Here is a 19883-nt window from a genome sequence, read left to right on the forward strand (position 1 = left end):
AAAAGTGTTAACATCAGATATTTAACTCTACACTACTTCTCTGGAGTCAATTTTGAATTGCGTGTATCTGTATGGGATGTGCAAAAGCTAGGGTTAGGGGTACAACATTCTTTCCTTGATGAAGTAAACTGGCTTGAAATGCCATATACCTTATAGTTTTAGAAAGCTGAGATACTGGTCTTTCAAAAATGCATAAGGTTTTAGTAAAAAAATATGACGTCATAGAATTGGATAACTTTAAATCGATTTTTTCTATATTCAGTATTTTAACCGGAAGAAAATACGATAACTATTGTTTCCTCCCAATGAAGCAAATCAAACAGATTTATGGATGTTATTTACTGATTGCAATGTGCTGAAGAAGAAAATAAATGTCAAAATTGGGTATTTACAATGAATTATTGTCTCTACATACTAAAATTGCAAGTTTTGCTACATTGGTATATCGTGAATGGGCAATTTATTGTTATGCAATGAACTAATGCACAGCCTTAAAAAGAAGACTTTAAAACGCGCACACATAGTCATATTGCCATTTTCTCCTGTAAGTAAATAGATTGTTGATGACTGTCTATTTTTATAATTTACTTTTTAAAATTTTTGTAAAATAATTTTGATAAGACGTATTTGGAAAATTGTCTATGCCTCCTTGTCTTACTTATACAGCAAGCATTACTAACAATCTATTAGGCCGTGGGCTAGAGGGGGTGTCTACGTGCACCTTCCCCCCAACCCCACAGGATAACAAACCTGTATTTTTCAGAAGCCTTGGGATCCATAGAATAAGAAATAGGATTTTAACAGACAACATATAGAGACTGAATAGCTGTCACAGTCATGTTTTGAAGGGTACCGCAAAATCACGATTTTGTGACCCACATGGATTTTTGTCAAACCTGTCTTCATGTACGTCATCTGCTGAGCTTATTGTTTAACATGACCTGGCTTATGGGGTATCATTAGAAAGGTGATTTATTCTTTTTGAAAATGGTATATAGTAATATGCAATATCTTCTATAGTTTTCATGAAATAAGGCCATAATTTACCCCATACCCCAAAGTTTATGTCGCAAATTACTGTCAAAACTAATCTAAATTCTACCAATTATTTACCTAGACATAATACAAAGGGCAATGCTGTGTATTAAATTTGCGTTATTTGCTACAGGTACATGTTAGAAACCTGAAATAAACTTTTGACAGAAAAAATATTGGGATCCTGTAGCTGTAACAGTCATATTTTGAAGGGTCCCGCAAAATCACAGTATTACTGAATCACATTCGTTTTTGTTAAACCTGTCTTCTTGTAAGTCTTCTGCTGAGCTTATTTTGAACAAAACGAGGCTTATGTGGTATCATTAGAAAGTTGATTTGCTTTTCTTTAAAATGATATATTGCAATATGCAATATCTTCTATAGTTTTAATGAAATGAGACCAAAACTTACCCCATACCCCAAAGTTTTATGTCGCAAGTTACAGTCAAAACTAATCTCAAATTCTACCAATTATTTTCCTAGACACTTTACAAAAGGGATGCTTTGTATAAAATATATTTCATTTGGTACAGGGACACGTCAAAAATATGAGTTAGACTTTTAACAGACAAAATATTGGGATTGAATGACTGTTACTTGCATGTTTTGAAGGGTACCGTGAAGTCAGAGTATTACCGACTCGCATATGTTTTTGTTAAATGTGTCGTCTTGTAAGTCATCTGCTGACCTTACTTTTTACCATAGCCTAGCTTATGGGCTGTCATTGGAAAGACAATTTATTTGGCTTTAAAATGACATATTGTAATATACAATATCTTCTATAGTTTTCATGAAATAGGACCAAACATTTGATTGAATTTGATGAACCTTGAAAGGCAAAATTCAATTTTGCTAAATTCGGTATTCATCAGAAAGAGCAGTATCTGAGCTTTCCAAAAATGTAAGGTTTGTGCTATTTCATGCTAGTTTACTCAATTAAGGGGAGGATATAGTACCCCTTACCCCTACCCATTTTTCGCAATTTTTTGCGGTACATACAAATCAAAAACCAGTGCAGACAGGTAGTGCATCCCAAAATATCCAATGTTAACATCTTTTTTCTAGTTCAGCAGATCCCAAAGAACAAAAAAATACCCATGTAGTAGGTTTATGGGGGGGGTGCACGGTGGGCCCCTCCAGCCCACGGACTAATTACAATTGAAGGCTACGACACACCCATAAGCCTATTACAGACTAGATCCCTGGGATAGAGCACCCATTTCTAAAGGAATTTTTCAAAGGATAAAACAAATTATATGGCATTTTAAGCTTTGCTGGTTTTTTTAAGGTTGAAATGTTGAATCCTTTTTGACAGCAAATTGATGAACCTTGAAAGGCAAATTGTTAGACTACACATTATACCATGGGCAAATGTACATAACCAAACTAGGTATTATTTTTACCACTGATGAACACCACACTGTACTAGCTCTTTCCAATTGTTTCAAGGAAAAATTGAAAATTAAAGTTCACCATGTTGCATGACATAAATCCAAATGATGATGATGTAAATGTTTCTTACCATACATATGTACAAATGTCTGAAGTACACTGCAGTTACATTTGATTTAGGAAAGACCAGTGTATTGAGTTATGTTACTTTCTGCCTAGTATGCCTTCTGTGTACAACATCAGTAAGTCTGTGTCCATCTGGGAGGAGATGAAAGAGCTAACTTATACGTTCCGTTCAGTGACTGTGTCCGTTTCTTTAGAAGAGGCGGTGTGACATACTTATTGTCTGCCTTTGTTCATAGTCATAGACCATGACAGCAATTTGCAAAGTGATAAAGAGACTGCAGAGTTAGTTCCTAATTGGATTGATTGCTTGAAAATGCCAAGACAATAGAGAAACTGACACAAACAGTGACAATATGATTGATTAGAATACTGTAATATGAATATAAACAGGTTTCACTGGCTATAAAATGGTCTCAGTGTGGGAAATGAAATTACTTCAGAATTTCAGAATTTCTTTTGTGGGCAGTTACAATGTTAACTTTTGCAAGGAAGCATGCGTAATCTTATTTGAATCCTTGATCACAATACAAGACACCTAAAAGTTACAATCCAAAAGTTCTCTCCCCATAATAACTATGAAATGAATTTCACACACAGAGAGAGGCACTGGTATGTACTGCCAGACATCTGAACAATTACAGTTGGTGTTGCTTTCAATATCTGTGTAATTAAATGCTCTCTCTTTGACATCATCATCATATCAGACACCGGTCACTCACAGGGACAATAGCTATTTCATTTGATACCAGTAATATTTTCATCATTTTTGTCCTAGAAGAAGGCAAGCAATATTATCTGCTTCTTCTCCCTACTGTGAAGTATATAACAATAATAAAGTATGACCTTTGCACAAACAAACACATTGTGTACAATTTGCAGTGTTGACAAATGAATTTGATCTGGACTGTAGATTTTTTAATTCCTTATACTACTTTATACTCTGTATTTATGAAATATTCAATAATAATTATTAAGAGTTTGAAGTACGATATATTTCATTGTACATAAAAGGTAAAGAACTTTCAACGCCTTCCTTTCTTCTTAGCACCGTACTTTTCTGATTTGTATGTGACAATTCAAAAAGACAAATGGCCAACGCTGGTGAAGAAAGCAAATGTCTCTCCATCACTGGACAGTCAATATTATGCAGCAGTCAACATATTCCCCGACGGACTCCACCTCAGGCAATACGTGACAAATGTGGGGGATTAGACCGTGTATGCCAGAGGGGGTGGGGCAATTGCCTTATATTGATCCCCCTAGTCACTTTCGTGGACAAGAGCAGAATTTAAGAATGCCCAACCCATTCAGGTGGGAGATTTGTTTTAGGTGGGGATTTTCCAGATTGTCTTGCCCTAGGGGGTGGGGCATTTGACAAATTTAAGGCTAATTTCCAATCCCACACTATGCCCAAGGTGGGAAGGGTGGGGCTTAACATTGACTGCTGCATTAAGACTGCTAGTTTTTTAGCTCCAACAATGAAAAAGCAGCATTGCCTTCATAATTTGTTCTATGGCCAGCATTTCACCACAAGGGGGAGAAAGAATGAACAAATGTTCCTAGCACTAAGATTAGTTCTGAAACAGGAGTTTTGTTAGGTGAAGTAAAAATAATACAGTAACACATGATAGCATGGGCAAGATCACAATTTGTTGCCTGCCCTTGGGTTCATGCTCATGACATTGATATTGATCATCAATATTTACGTCATAAGCAACAGCCCTTGGATGGGTATCAAATCAGTGACCTTGCCCTTGCTATCACGTGTTAATGTTTAATGATGAGATGAGTATTATAATATCACCTGACCACAATAAAGGCAAACACTGACAGTAGCCACACCTAGATGTACATGTAATGGCCCGCTCAACAGATAAAATGTTAATATTTTCAGCACAATTTATCATTTGCAATAGACATACTATTACAACATCCTACCCTAAATTCGAAAGTCTGTAATTTTTAACTTTCTTCCCAGATCACACTTTGTAGTACACTCTTAAAAGTAGCTGTGATTATAACAAATAGTACCTGCACTCCCAATCTGGCTTGCCAGGACAGATATCCTCTTATAATACTAAACAGCTACCTATTAATAATTGACTGTCTCATCACAGGTCTACAGTAACTAAGTCACACGCTTAGGTCATGATCCCAAAGGAGGGGCCAAAGTAAGGTGAAATATAAACACTAGGATGTAGTAGGATGATTGACAAAATGGGATATCTCGGTCTGTATTCCTGCTCGAAATCGTCATGATTGTTATGAATTACTAGTCTATATATGCTGCCTTACACTGAGAACTGAAGGGGACGATAACTTCAAGCTCCATAAGCTATATCTTTTGGCTATTTTTTCAGCACTTTTGTTTTGTGGTTTCCCTACACTTTCTGCATTGAATCCCTAAACTGTAATTTAAAGTCAAGTATTTAGCATATCAACACAACCTTTATGAGTATAAAACTACATTGTTATTGTTGAAAATTGTATTCAAGTCCGGACTAAAATTCATTTGTAAACAATAAACAATGATCACTACACACATACAAGCTGTGTTGACAAAAAGAATACTCAAAATTTCAGCATGAACAAACGGATTAGAGTCAGACAAAGTAGTTGCTGCAGTTTAAAGCCCCGCAAAGTTTCATGGGGAGTTGCGGGGCTACGAAACTGCAGCAAACAAGGTACTAGTAGTAGTTGACATACAGAAGCAGAATACTGTAAAACTTGCCACAAGTTACAGCTTATGTCCCTTTCATCAAAACGAGTACTCCTACTCGTCTCTCCATCACAGCACAGGTCATGCACACGAATGCAGTTGACGAGGAGTTAGCAACCACAGCTCAACTGCTCAAGTCTCCATGGCAAACACTATATTGTCTACAATACTCGGACAGTGCACTGCCCCTAAATGATGCGATCAATTGTGACTTTTTAGAATACTACCTCGATATGTTAGTGTTGTATTGTGGGTGTACCATGTTAAAACTCTACAGAGACTGCACCGTTGAGTGAGCGCCACGTACGTACATTTTTGTGGCAGATACGCTATTATGATCCATCGTGGAGGTACAGCTCCTCCATGGATCGACGACGGAGGCAGAAAGACCTTCCTTCCTACCTCCACGGATCGACCGAATACATTGTCCTTACACAATTTAGTCTTGCAGACAGTCGGTTTTTCACGCTGACGAATGTTGATAGGAGGACAAACGCTACAATAACGAATTCCAAGCGATGAACGTACCTGTTCTGATTCACAGCGACCTCGGTGACTGGACGGGGGAAAGCATGCCACAGGTGTGTCAAAGGTTACACATTGAGGTGCATCTCGGTTATGCAGGTCAAACGTAGAGGTCAATTTACATGAACCAATCACGCTCAGCGCTCAGCTGCCAGACGGATTTTCAAAATGGCGCTGTGACCCCGTGAAGCTATATGTTGCGCGCCTGTGGATCTGCCCTTGCAATTTTGATTACATCAATATTTGGGAACAAGTAAGCGTTTAGAGAGGTAGCTAACGAGCATTTAATATGTTACAAGACTGCACGGTGTTTTTGAATGTAAGCCATCGAAGCTTGTACAACAAATGCACCCATGCACTTTGCTGCAGTTCCCCGGCGATAGTTTGCTTTGCATTGAGTCGAATGGGATGTCTGTGGTTTCGGTGATGGGGAAAGTTGTGCGCCACGGAACTGTATCAACCATGCCACTGAGATTAGTGACGTTCTTTCCTAATCCTACCGTAGAGGTAAAAAGACAGATTACCTCCATTTTCGTACTAATCACTATTGATCCCACCAGCTGCACTGCGTGTACTGGGGTAACTGGTCAACTGGACCCTAATTTTTTTTTTTGCCAAAGTACCCTTGCCCCTAATCAGTTTCATTCTAAGAAGAAACGGAATAACTCAACACAAGTGGGCATTAATCACAAATGATTTGAACAGGTAAAATGTTTCGAAGGTAGAGTTTTTTAGGGTATGGTTGGGGTAGAGTAAACGTGTTCAGGGTTTAGGGTCCAGTTGACTTGGGTCCAGTGTCCAGAACCCCGTGTACTGGCACAACTGAGATGTATATTGCAGCCTGCAGACACTTTGTGCTATGACGGCGATCAGTATATCACATACCCCAACGACGGTCTTTACCCACTGTACTGTAGCTAGTTACACATGGTATCTCATCATGGAACCTTCCACGATGGTAGGTTCATTATCATGGATCACAATGGTTCACCCATGGATGTAAAAAATAGATTTTTTACATCCATGGTTCACCCCTGTAGCCTTTTGTTTACAAATTACGAGTACAATTGTTTCTTCAGAGAGACTATGGGAAATGTGAAACTGGTTTGACGCGATCTTTGATTTATTAAAGTTGGAGGAATTGATGCCAGCCCACCATTTCAAGGATTTATCAGTTATTTCTAGTCCAAGCCAATTCAATTGATTACCGTATACCGGTAACATCAAACCTTGTTCACATGTTTGCATAAAAAATAAACAGTACTTTACTGTGATGGTAAGCAAACAACGATGCCTACAAGTGGCGCTTTCAAGTTAGTTGTCCAATTGGTTGTGACTCCGTACTTTCACATGATCGCCATGATAACACTAATCATGCTAGTTTTCTATTTCCCAGGAATAGCATAATATAGATTTATAGATATTGTTGAAAAAAAAACTTGTAGCTGTGATGTTTGAGGATACGCAACCCACAATACTACTTTTCATGCACCTTTTGATATTAAAATATGACTGTCAGAGTAGAGAATGAAAATGTACCTCTTGAGAGCATGCTGTATTGCCAATTGTGAATTATGTGCACAGAGCCCAATGATCTGTACACTTTGTACATCTGTAAAGGAATTGAGGGACACAAACAGACAAAACGAAACTGAGAGACTCTTGTTTACCTTCAGATCAGGCTTTTAATTAAAGTAAAACTTGTAAAAAATACAATACTGTATTCTGATAAATACTGGTATATTGCTCTGTACATGGAAAGCCATTACCAGCAATATCTCAAAAATGTATTTCTGGTCAGCATTCATGGAAAAGACCATTATACAGGCATATGAAAAAAGCATAACATTGTATAATTACCAAATAATAGATAAAATCTGGCATTTATAGAAACTTGGCCTTTATGATACAACAGAAAATGTGGAGAACCCTAGTATTAATGTACTACATTACTTTAAAAATTCCTCTGAGGGTATTTATCCAACATGTAGGATGACATGTTTTCAGAACTTGTTAAAAATATTTATATGTCAAATCAATTGAATTGATTATAAGTTGGCAAACTGCTATCATGGTAAATTTTAATAGTGCTGAAAAATCAGTAATGAATTTGAATAATAAATAATTCATTTACAGAATAACATCATGTATGTGTTTTGCACTCATAAATATAAAATATGAACCGAGACATAGTACTCATGTAAAGATAGAAGTTACAGGACAATTCAAATTTTGCAGTAATTCTGGCCACAATTTTCCAGGTTTGTGAAGAAAAAAAAATTCCTTTGCAATGAGGACATTGAAAACAATGACAAGTCAATATTTCCAGATGAACCAATTGTCATGAAACCATGTCACTGATGTTTTGCAGAGTCCCCACCATTCATGTTCAAAACAACGTTTGTTACTGAAAGACATTTGCTTCATCCATCATTTCTTGTATGTTTTTTGGACATTTTGACAAGATTCCAAAATTTCAGCATTGAAAGTTAATTTATGAATACCAAAAAAAGGTGGAGGGCATGTTTTGCCAACTTTTGTTGTCATTGCCAGTTTTGTTGGTTTTATTTTTGTTTTGTTTTTTTGCAAACATAAAGTTCATCTTTCAAACTTCATGCAATGATTTTTCACAGCCCACATTAGCCATGAAGTGTTACCATCTCCTGTACAGATTTTAACACGGTGTAGCATGGCTCAGTCTTTGGCAGTACTAATATTGATTGACAGCTTGTGTGGCTTTAGGCTGCCCTAGCTGGACCATTGAGGGCCCATCAGTGTCAGTAATACATGTAAGCTGACGTGACAAGAGAACCAGCAGGACTGAGATTAAATCATGCAACAAATTTTGCTGTTACAGACAACATTGGAGCATCTGAGTTCACAGTACAGGACAATCTTGTCCTGTCAACTAAATTTGAAAAATGTATATTGAAGGCTTCCATATCGCAATGCCTTCTGTACTTTTTTGAAAATTCAAAGTCAGCAAATACATATTTTCATGAAAGCAAATCAATGGGCTTCTGATAGAATCGAGGTGTTCACAAGCTACACAAATAGACAGCCAGTGAATAGTGGTGTTCACAGCAGATGTGTCCGTCATGGCTATGAATATTTTTGATGGGATAATTAATAGGCTGAAAATATTACTAGCTAGTCTGTTTGTCCAGTCTGTTGCTAAATATGATACCACTGTAGGACTAACATGGTATGTGAAAGTTGTACGTATTTAAAATGTCACCCAGGAAAAAAATCATGATAGACTTTGATTTCCAAGTTTTTCATATTGTCAGATCAATGAAACAGGTAGTCAAAATTTTACCCTCACGAGGTAGATAGTGCCACCAAGTTAATGAGGTAGTACTACATATTTACAATAACAATCTCAGTTGCGTCTAGAATATGTGAATAAGTTTCTTCCTCTGATTGACAATAAAATTCATCTTTCTTTACTTGTGTCACAGTCCCTCCAACCATGAAGGATTGTGATTGTGTGCACTCCAGTGTTTAAAGTTTTACAGTGACGATTCTTATATCTCTGACAAAGGGAATGCTATAATGATCCCAATTCTGTTCTTGGTTATTAAGGGAGCAGGTCCATAATATGTCTCTGGTATTCTATTATACCTAGAAATGATTCCAAATTTTCAGTCCTAGTTTTTGTGTCACCAAGACCACAGAGGTATTGGGAAAATGAAGATAATCTGACAGAAAAAAAGGATAATTCTGTATACAGATTGAAAGAATCAGTGTATCATTAACAGTGTACATAGCACTGCCGTTGATATTGACCCAAGTTTACAAGTTTCATGATACAATCTACATAAATCATTTTACATACTTGCAATTTGTAAGTCACTGTTTTACAAGTGTCATAACTGATTGACTTGACACCTTTTGGTATTTAAACTGAATATATAATATTGGGTATTACCCACGATGGTAAATTGAAAATGCCATAGAAATGAACAGCGGAACAGTAATGGAATATACCGTCACTACCGACACCCACATTGTGTGACTATCATATTTTCCCATCCCTCAATCCCGAAACCTCCATCCCCCTTCATAAAGAAGACATGCAGTGGTTTGTAACTGATGGGCACACAACGAGCAGAGGGTACACCAGGTGTACTGCGTCTTGCACGGAGAATGTTCATTATTGTAGCATGCAGTGTGGTATTAAAATGTCCAGACAGCATCACGGAGGGACACCTGCCCTTACAGTACCCAGCATTGTATTCGCCTGGCATTTTTATATGTTCCCATCCAATCGCAGAGAAATGTACAGTCAAGTTATGAAGTTTGCAGTCCTTGTTAAGGTTGGCTTTCATGCCCTTCCTCCTGTGTTTTGCTCGTCTTTTCGTAAGAACATGCCTTCTTGTGTATGATTGGCTGGTAGTGTCTGACCAACTATCTAATGGCCGCACTCCATTGTATACAACACACAGCGGCGCATCAAGAAATGTTCTTTGGAAGTCGAATGATTTCCATGATGAAGAAAGGTGCGTTGTAGTAGCATCAGATGTTGAAGATATCAACAGTTGTACTTCATAGAATGAGTGTGGAGATTTTCTCCTCTCAAGCCAAGGTTTGAAATGATTTGACACATCAAAAACGTCATACTCAGACACATCTTGCTTTGCATGTATCACTTCTGTATGCGAGTTCACGCCATTGCTATATTGAAGCTGCATCACCAGATCGAACGGTTCCAGATCTCTCCAAAAACTGTGTGATGTGTTCCGGCTGAAAACAATTTCAGCAGCAGTGATGTCATTGTTTAAGTCACCAAGTCTGAAATCCAATACCAACACACTCTTTCTTGGTCTTGACTTTCCTGCAATGCAGATAAAAAAGCTGATGATAATTTGGATCAAACAGATAAATGCCAATGATCCTTTCAATTGACTCTGACTGATTGAAATCTTGTCATGAATTTCTCATTTTTACCTGGTTGATATTCAGTGGATATTTGAAACTATTTTTGTCTCTGTTTTGAATTTTGTTTGATGGATGGCACCTACTGTATGGAATTTTGCAGACTCTGATGGAAAGAGTGTCACATAGGTATAAGTATTATCATATCTCTCACCAGATGAGTTATAAAGAATATTATGGGCCATCCTCAGACAAGGAACAATAAATGTCATCCATTATCATTCACACATAAGATGAAGGTATGTTTGCTTTCATAGTTGTTTTGAATCTATTTCAGTATGAACTAAAAAAAGGACCACTAGGTATGTAGTACATTATCCCTAAACCTGGCTGTAATGACTCCCTAGGTTACAAGTAATGAATGCAAAACTATATCTGTTTCCACTAATCTTCACTCTAGCTACACCAACTTTCGAAATTATTCACCAAAGGACATACTCTAACAACAATGGTCTTGATCCTGTGAGATATGACAGAGTTAATATGTATTTTTTTTCCCCCATTAGAGTGTTGTGGGCTCACTGTGTTCTTATATCGTGCATATTTTCTAAAGTGCCATTACATCATGTTTTTCACACTGCACAATAATTGATCAATTTAACTCCACCGCCATGTAACATCATGGTGATAAATACAATAAAGAAGATCTTTAAAGCTATAGTTGCTTAGCAAATTTTTTTTTGTGCTGTGAAAGAATGTTTGAGAATAGTATGGGTCAATATTTTGTGTCATTTTGTATTTTGATTGTCAAATTGAAGGATGGAAAGAGTAAGGAATGCTGTGTGGTCACTGGGCTGATGATATATCTACATGTTATAATTTTGTTTACATGTACAGTTACTGTCAATACATTTTACAGTTACTGTCAATACATTTATGATAGTTATAATTAAAAACTTGTCCTCTGTATCTTTGCATATCTACCGGTATAACAAATAAAAAATGTCATGACAAAATGCAGTCGTGTAAGATTCCTTCAAATATCTCTTTCACTGCTCTTACTTTGGCTTTCCAACTTTCCCTGCCACTGGAGCCTGAAGGTGTACACACTTTGAAAATGTCTCTTCAGTTCAAAACAGGATTTTTGTAGGACAAAACCTTACACCGTATATATGACACTGGTTTTGAGAAATCTTGTCACTGCTGTCAAATTAAACCCTTTCACCACAAGACTGGTAGAACTCATATATGAGGAAACTGGGATTGAAGTGTTTCAAACTGAATATTTGCGATTGAGAAAAGATGACGGCTACTGATATTTTCCAGGCCATGAAATCACATTATCAATCTTACAGGAGTATCAGTTCCGAAAGTATGGCTTCTGCGGGGCAAACTCTGCCCAAAGGTTATCGGAAGGGAATACTCAATGTGGGCATTTCAGTGTCTCAGTGTATTAAAGAGACCTCAGCATTAACACCAGTGAGTAATCTCAAGGAATCCATGGCTTTTGGTATGGGAACACGTCTGTCAACATCAGTGTAGGAGATAGAACCAGACAGCAGTTGTCCTGTCAATCAGATAGGTTTATCATGACGTTACAGATAAGCAGCTGTTACCAAACTGGTCAGGTATACTTTTTTGTAAACTGTCCCAGCCAATTACCTCAGAATCTCACACCAGTTGATTTTTCTGTCAGTGTTTTTCTTTTTGTTGCTTTGTTTATTTTTCTGTCAGTGTTTTCCTTTTTGTTGCTGTATTATTTTTTTGTGCATCTTTAAGAGGAAAGTAGTAAAGTTAAGAAAACTTTCAACAACTTTTTCAAACATTTTACCTTATAGATGTCAGGCAGTCAGTGACACGGTCATAACACTTTACACATCATCATTCATGTCCAATGATATCTGAAACAGGAATGCACAATCACTGCCACCACCTCTGGCGTCTTCACCTGGCTACATACAGGATTGATCACTCAAATTATGCATGTCAAGCCCTCGTATGTGCTTTAAGAATTTACAGAAAGGAAATTCACAGAAAACTGACGTCACCAAAAACATATGTGATCTGAACTGATTTCCTGTTTTTTCTTTGCGCTGATTGATATTAATTTACTATCCCATTAGTAGATAAAGCATTCAGCTTCAACTCTGTGAGGGGTGAAGTTGTTGAGATACAAAATAACAAATTGGCGATCGGTCATTTGGATACTTAATTTGAAAGATTGTATTGGTGGCAGATTTCGTCTGTAAGCATGATGGTTTTCATCAGCCTAAGGGTCTTTCTCAATTAACGGCAACATTTGCCCTCGCATGTCAACTTGTTCAACTCACAACCGAAGGTTTGAACGCATCCCAACTAACTTATACTTTGTCAGATTGCAATTGTGAACTTCCAAAGATTAAAAGTGACCCATAAGATTAAAATGAAGCATAAGTAACATACCCATGAACACTAGTAGCAAGCAAGCAGGGAAAGAAGCCACCCAACTATTGACAGATTACGTCATACAGAAATCAGCGAAAAGATCAGTTTGAGATACAACTATGACATACTGTGGCGTCAACGGAAAATCATGTTAAGCTTCTTCAAATGGTCAACTCTGTTACAAGTGTGTTGGACATGTTCTGTCCTTTTTAAATCAAACAGACCTGATAGCAGCTGATAAACCTGGCAGAAAAAGAGCGCATGATACAAATTTCAAATGCTAAAAGGTTACAGAGTTGACATCTTGATTCCAAACGTGTTTTCTAACTTTACTGCTAACATTAATCAATGTACTCCGTTCAATCATATGATTTTATGCTGATGGGTTGACAAAATACATTTATGTTGATACAATACTTCTACAGCTTTTCATCGTTCGACACGCACAGATTTCTTGTTTGGTACACCCCAAGGTTTAGCGTTCAACACAAAAAAAACCCGACCAAAATGCAACAAGTTATCCAAAGACACACAAGATGTTTTCATTTTTGTCTTCCTCAGAGAATGCTGTAAAGTGCTGTTGCATACAAATTCTAGGTACCCAATAACCACATAACAATCATTAAACTGTCCGAACAGAAATAATATACCAACGGTTTACCATCATACCATCTTAAATTTATTGCCTTGGAGTAATCCATTGAGAATGCACGATACATAGGCAAGAACATATGTCCATGGAAAGGCAATGAGCAGTGATTCCTGGCAATTGATAGTTTGCTAAATACTAAGAGATTGGTGGTGGTAAGGTGATTTGTTTCATGGATCATATGTACAAATCATGGCAAAGAGAAATTTTGATTGCTAGCTACGACAGTAAAGAACACTTAGGTTTTTTTAATTTTTTAATTTTTTTGGCAACTTGACCTGTAACTGCCACGAGAAACTACAGCTGCATTACAGTGGTTCACAATGAGTATCACTGGACGTTCACATCAAGTTCCTCAAAACTGATGAGCCATTAGTCGCAACTAACAAATTTGAAGAACGCCTTGAGCTGCGCTTCTAACTTCTATACACATATATATTTGGTCATTTCCATAAAGACTGGTGTTAATTTTTGCATCTATTTCAATAGTCCCTATAAAAACAGGGCCAAAGTCCCTGAAGGTACTATAGACATAGATACAAAATTAAGTATTTCCTGACTGTATGAAATTATCTCACTAAGGTCATCCTAGGGACCTGTACAGCAAATGTTAAAGCTGTCTGACCAGCGGTTTTGAAAAAACAAGCGACCCAACAGTCGACAGAGCTCTGCAGTGTTATGTAGAGAATAACTTTTTGTGACACATGTATTGATGAAGAAGGTAGATATCTTTTTGATAGCTCATTTCAGGATGGCCTGACCAAAAATGGCAAAATTAGCAGCAACAATACAAAATTGAAGATTTCATCATAATTTCAATATATTACATTAAGATAAAGCCCAGGAACCTTTAAACCAAAAATCAAAGGCAACAGACAAGTAGTTTTTGAGAAACACATTTTTTGACAAAAAATGGCACAAATTGCACCAAACATACAAAATTGCTGATTTCATCATGTATTGAATATATCATATTTAGTTCATCAGTAGGAACCTGTATACCAAATATCAAAGCTGTCAGACGAGTGGTTTTGATGAAATAAAGTTTTGACCAAAAATGACAAAAAAATACCTTAAAAATACAGATTTGCATATTTCATCACAATTTGAACATGTCTAAGTTGGGTTATCCCTAGGGACCTGTACACCAAATATCAAAGCTGTCTGACCGGCGGTTATGAAGAAGATTTTTTACCAAAAACGCCTTTTTTGGTGCTAATTTGCATATTTTCAATAATATCAAAAAATTAAAAACAGGTTTTTTCATAATCATATTTTTCATCTACACAACAAATATCAAATCAGTAAGTACTGCGGTTATCCAGATACTTGAGTGGACGGACGCCTCACAAACGGACATACATACATACATACATACAGACTGACGCCAGACGCATACCCATCCCAATAGCTATAGACTATAGTCTATAGTAGCTAAAAATGACATGTCCTTACAAATAATGCCCCTTGATGTTAGAATTGTCGAAACTTCAAGTGCAGTTGACCATGGTGTAGCACAATTTTGAGCCAATCACACACATGAATAAGAAAAAAGTTACTGTTAAAAATTTACTTAGCTCCGTTATTGAACCACTCTTTATAAGGTTGGAAATTCGGCCAAGCAGTTTTAAACTGTGATTGTGATGTCTTCGCTAGGTGACATGGTGTTATACATTCTGAGTTCGAACCCCACTGAAAATCTACTTTATCCTTGTGTGTCACAGTACAGTACCTTACAGTTAAATAATGTGTGTGTGTGCCAAACACTGAAACTCCGCATTTAAATGACAAGTGCTGTATATTTTGTCTACTCATCTGTAAAGACTGGCGACTTTAAGGCTACACCAACGGATGGCTAGAGTTCTAGAGTTGGCACCATTCCAAATTTGTTGTCTCATACATGAATTTTACTGTTTACGCAGCTTTGTAATGACCCATACTCAAAGATGGTTAATTTTTTTTTTGTATCGGCATAAATTTTTGCAGTATTAGATACTGTCCTGTAAAATACACATATAAACATGGATTTTCTTAAAATCTCTGATTATGTGGCATCCTGCTGAATAGTGCATATGGTAGACGTTTGCTTGGATTTATCAAAATTGCTAGGGGATATAAAAGGCTATTTCATGTATGAACATCTTGAATTTGATGTTTTTGGTTTTTTTCCACCAAATTTGCTATCACCGAAATGTTTCCATATTTCACTGAACTTATTTGCATTTCAATGATGTCATATGTGTCAAGCCCCACATGTCTGAACACCATGCATTCAAATCAATATCACAAAAAAAAACAACATATTTTGTTGGATATTGCAAAGTCCCTCTACCAACTGTTGCTTAGCAATTTATATCTGCTGGTATTGTGCAAAAGTTTGACACTTTGATGATCTTTTTAAATATACTTTGGTGACATTCTACCGGTAAAAGTTCGGAGTCATGTCCTTATGACATACAATTTGTGATATGTTTGTATACCAATTTTTACATTGCATCAAAAATTCTCATCATTTACCAAAAATTTACTTAACAATATGCACTTCTTAAATTTTGCATCATTTGAGTATATTAATTTTCACATTCCTGAAAATCTGACCATAAATATTGAGAAAATTACTGGAGAAATTGTACGTGTACTCTAAGTTGGGCTAAATATCAAATCTGCAGTGAAGTGTACTCTGTCAAATGACCAAAATACCACCAATATTCTACTTCAGCTAATCCATCAATCAAACCAGAGAAGTTATAATTTTTACACACTCTATTCTGAAAGTGTGCCTGGCATGTTTTATCTTGGACTGAAAAAGGTGCTTTGTTTCAGTCATTTCTACTGTTCACCGTAAATAATTTAAATGCCTTTCATTGCAAACTTTAAGATTGAAAATATGTTTGTCAATGAAAAAAATCATAGTAGTCAAACATGTATTTCAAATTAAGGTCGGGTTAGGGTTTCTATACAGTCATCGTCTTGCATTTTCGACATGCTGGTACCATGCAAAAGTACATACCATTTACACACCTAAAGTGAGTTCTTTACAAGAACTGTCAAAGAAAAATTAAATTGTTCCTAAGAAGTGCCGCTTCTATTTGAATTTTTCTCTAGAAATCGCGGCGATATATACTGCAACTGTTTACTTTGAGGGCATTTTTTGTTGTGCATATTCTTATTGTTCCAGGAAAGTGGAGTACATTACTCCACTTTCCAGTGTTACACAAAAGGAAAAGACCCTCAAAAAGGGTTATGGAGTATAATTTTCTACATCTTGCCATATTCTTGAAGAACGCGAACTAACCCTCCAGTGGCCTTCTCACTGTTAAATCGTTTGCTTATTGTGTACAACTTGGATACTTTTTTGTCTTTTTGAAAGTGTTCAGTTATGTACTTTGTCCAATTTTGGAATGTATCATACCACAGTCTCTGGTTATGTGAGTTGAGTATAATAAAGATTGATTGATTGATATTCTTACAGGTTTTTGTTTTCTTCTGGGAGTGGGAGAATGTGGAAATGATCAGAATTTGTTCTGTCAACACAGCCAGTACATGTAATGCTTTTACTCTAGTATTGTGGACATTTTGTGAAATCTAGACTCCAGTCTCCAGTAACAACAATACAACTAGTGCTTGTTCCTGAACAAATTTAAAAACTCCGTCACAACATTTGCATACTGGAGCTTATCTACGTCTCGGTAGAAATACTGAAAATACTGCCTCGAAATAAGGTGATAATTGATGTTTAGGGAATTTTCCTTTTACTCTGCTGAGGAAATCAAGTTAAGTTTAAAGTTTGCGGCATTATGACCATGGGAATAAACGCACGATAAAAACAGAGCGGGGGAAATACAAAATATGAACTTGCCTTTTACCATTCGATAACCCAACACGGTGTTCCCAACACCAAAAGTACGCCTTTGCAATGGCAGCTCGTCGTCGGACCACGATGGTGAAGGCTCATCAACGAACTGTTCATACAAATCAACCATGTACTGTGGCGGTGAAGTGTTTTTGATGCCTGTACTAGAAGACCCGCCATCAATGTCGGGTCTGTCGTCCACCAACGTCCCAATGTCCGATCCTCTATCCGAGAGTAAGTAACTTCTCGAATTCTCAGTTCTACTGTCGGACTCACCTATCGAAAGCTCTGCTTGCAGTGTGGCTAAAATGAAAAGTGCCCGTACGAGAAAGTTTACCGTGAACAGACTTGCCATCTTGCTTTACACCTTACAGACCATTTCAGCGATGTGCTTGGTCGGCCAAATATCCTCCTTTCCTTGTCTCCCAGTTTAATTTCACGTGTGTCGGATAATTTGATAACGTTTAGTAACCCTTCAGCGACGCTAACTACGCAACACTTCCACAAGTTAATCACTGACTTACCCACACGCCTTCCGAATGGTTTTATAGCCTGTCAGGTGCGAGACAGCATGTGGCCAATCAAAGCCGCCGGTAGATATATCTTCAGACGACAACTGGAGAGTAATCCAACTGGTCGGTGATTGGTTAGAAGTTTGCGACAGGTGTATGTGTATGTATTTCCATTTGCACGAATTCTCATTTGCTGTGCGTGTGACGCGCACGACGAGTAATTATAAAACCATGACGTCGCGAAGAATAGGCCAAGATGAGAGGATTTGGTATGCAAAACCTGAAATGCATCACATTTCGAGCAAAGTAGGGCATTGAAGATGGTTGGAGTTGTATTATGAACTTTAATATAGACAGCGTGCTGCTCAATCGCCGGTAAGTTTCATCGAACAATTTTGGATTGACGCCGTAAGCTAAGGTGGCTATTGGTGTGAAAATAAAAGTTCGTGAAAAAAAGGAAAGTACATATTAAGAGTCTGTCACGCAAATGCGTCGTTCTGATTGGACGAGAGCACGAACCGGCCGCGGTAAACAACTGTTACCAGTGCTAAATCGGAACCTTCAAAAGGCAGTACAGCTCAATGAGACCGGGGGCCTTTATATCACAGGCAACGTTGGTGTAGAAACAAGTCAGGCCTGGGAACAAGTTAAACAAGTAAATACTGAGATGTTGCTTTTAAACTGCCTTAATAAAGTGTTTGGCATGTTCTTCGCCAATTGGCGTTGTCACTTTTTGTTGTGTGCGTCGCAGCTCTATAGCCATAGCCGAGGACGTGCTTTGTGTTGTTCGCGTCAACAATGATGCTCAGCTCCCCGGACGGTGAATTTCTGTTCGACAACGATCATTCAATATTTGATAAATTTTTCTCCTTTTCACCAAGCTAACATTACTGAGGAAACAAATCAAAACGCCATCGGCGCAAATGTTGATATAATATCATAGCAATAACCCCCTTCGAAGGCGGCCGGGTATTCGCTCGACTTTGGTATTGCTCCACATAGCACTCGCTTATGTCACGCTTTGTACCAAAATCTCGGGTATACTCGCCTGCAGTTGGAATTGTCGCTTAAATGTAGCCTCGAGGATTAAAGCTTTCGGGTTGCATATGTTCCTGTGTTTGAAGAGGGACAAAAAAGAAGTTGCGCAGTAAAGTTTTAAAATGGAATTCATGCCATCATTGTTTTGCCGTTACGCGGTTGGTCCCCATAAGATTAGATCACACGTGTTTATTACTCATCTCGACAAAAACTGCAATATGGTATTTTTCTAGATTTTGCAGTCTTTTTTCCCCCACTGAATGTGAATATAGGCAAGAATCCAAGTGTTTCTTGACGACGTACGCGTGAGAAATGCCTTCGGGGATACTCCACACACACTGGTGTTTTCGACACAACAGACAGTCGGAACTCTGCAGCCGCAGCAAGATCATCCCATATGCACAATGTAGATAACCTATATCCAAAATGGAAATCCAAAATGTACAGCGACATCGTCATATCGTCATAACGCTGCGTCGCAATCCATTTATGAGATAGATATTCCGTTTCAGATTTCGTATAACGGTACAGTGATCCCGACTAGTACCCGGTTTTCGTATCAACATCTGATCAGTCAAATTTAAAACGATTGAATGCTTCCAAAAACATACTGTCACCAGAATTAGGCCCATTAGTATGAATCCTGCGCCTTTTGCTGAATCAAAAAAATGTGTGTTGCTACTGCCGTTTCCTTCGGTTAAATTGACAATTGCTGCATTAGCTTCAACTTTT

At 37.5% G+C, this 19883-nt stretch overlaps 2 protein-coding genes across 6 annotated transcripts in view; both read right to left on the reverse strand.

Moving 5' to 3' along the window:
• Nucleotides 1-5904, reverse strand: part of LOC139138232 (palmitoyltransferase ZDHHC21-like) — a 34019-nt gene extending 28115 nt beyond the window's left edge. The window contains exon 1 of one of the 5 annotated variants that reach the window (XM_070706518.1): nt 5801-5904. The gene's annotated coding sequence lies outside the window, so the exon portion shown is untranslated. Of the gene's footprint in view, nt 1-2557; nt 2684-5583 lie in introns of those variants that run through there. The other 4 variants (XM_070706520.1, XM_070706519.1, XM_070706522.1 and 1 more) reach the window with 4 other exon arrangements.
• A 1557-nt stretch (nt 5905-7461) lies between these two features.
• On the reverse strand, nt 7462-18125 carry LOC139138231 (bone morphogenetic protein 2-like). Its single transcript, XM_070706517.1, has 2 exons — nt 17608-18125; nt 7462-10634 (listed from the first exon to the last, which is right to left on the reverse strand). Exons 1-2 carry the CDS (start codon nt 17954-17956, stop codon nt 9793-9795), a joined length of 1191 nt encoding a protein of 396 aa, XP_070562618.1. The 5' UTR covers nt 17957-18125; the 3' UTR covers nt 7462-9792.
• Between the last annotated feature and the right edge of the window lie 1758 nt (nt 18126-19883).

The sequence above is a fragment of the Ptychodera flava genome, chromosome 8 (assembly GCF_041260155.1).
Source record: "Ptychodera flava strain L36383 chromosome 8, AS_Pfla_20210202, whole genome shotgun sequence".
Classification (NCBI taxonomy): domain Eukaryota; kingdom Metazoa; phylum Hemichordata; class Enteropneusta; family Ptychoderidae; genus Ptychodera; species Ptychodera flava.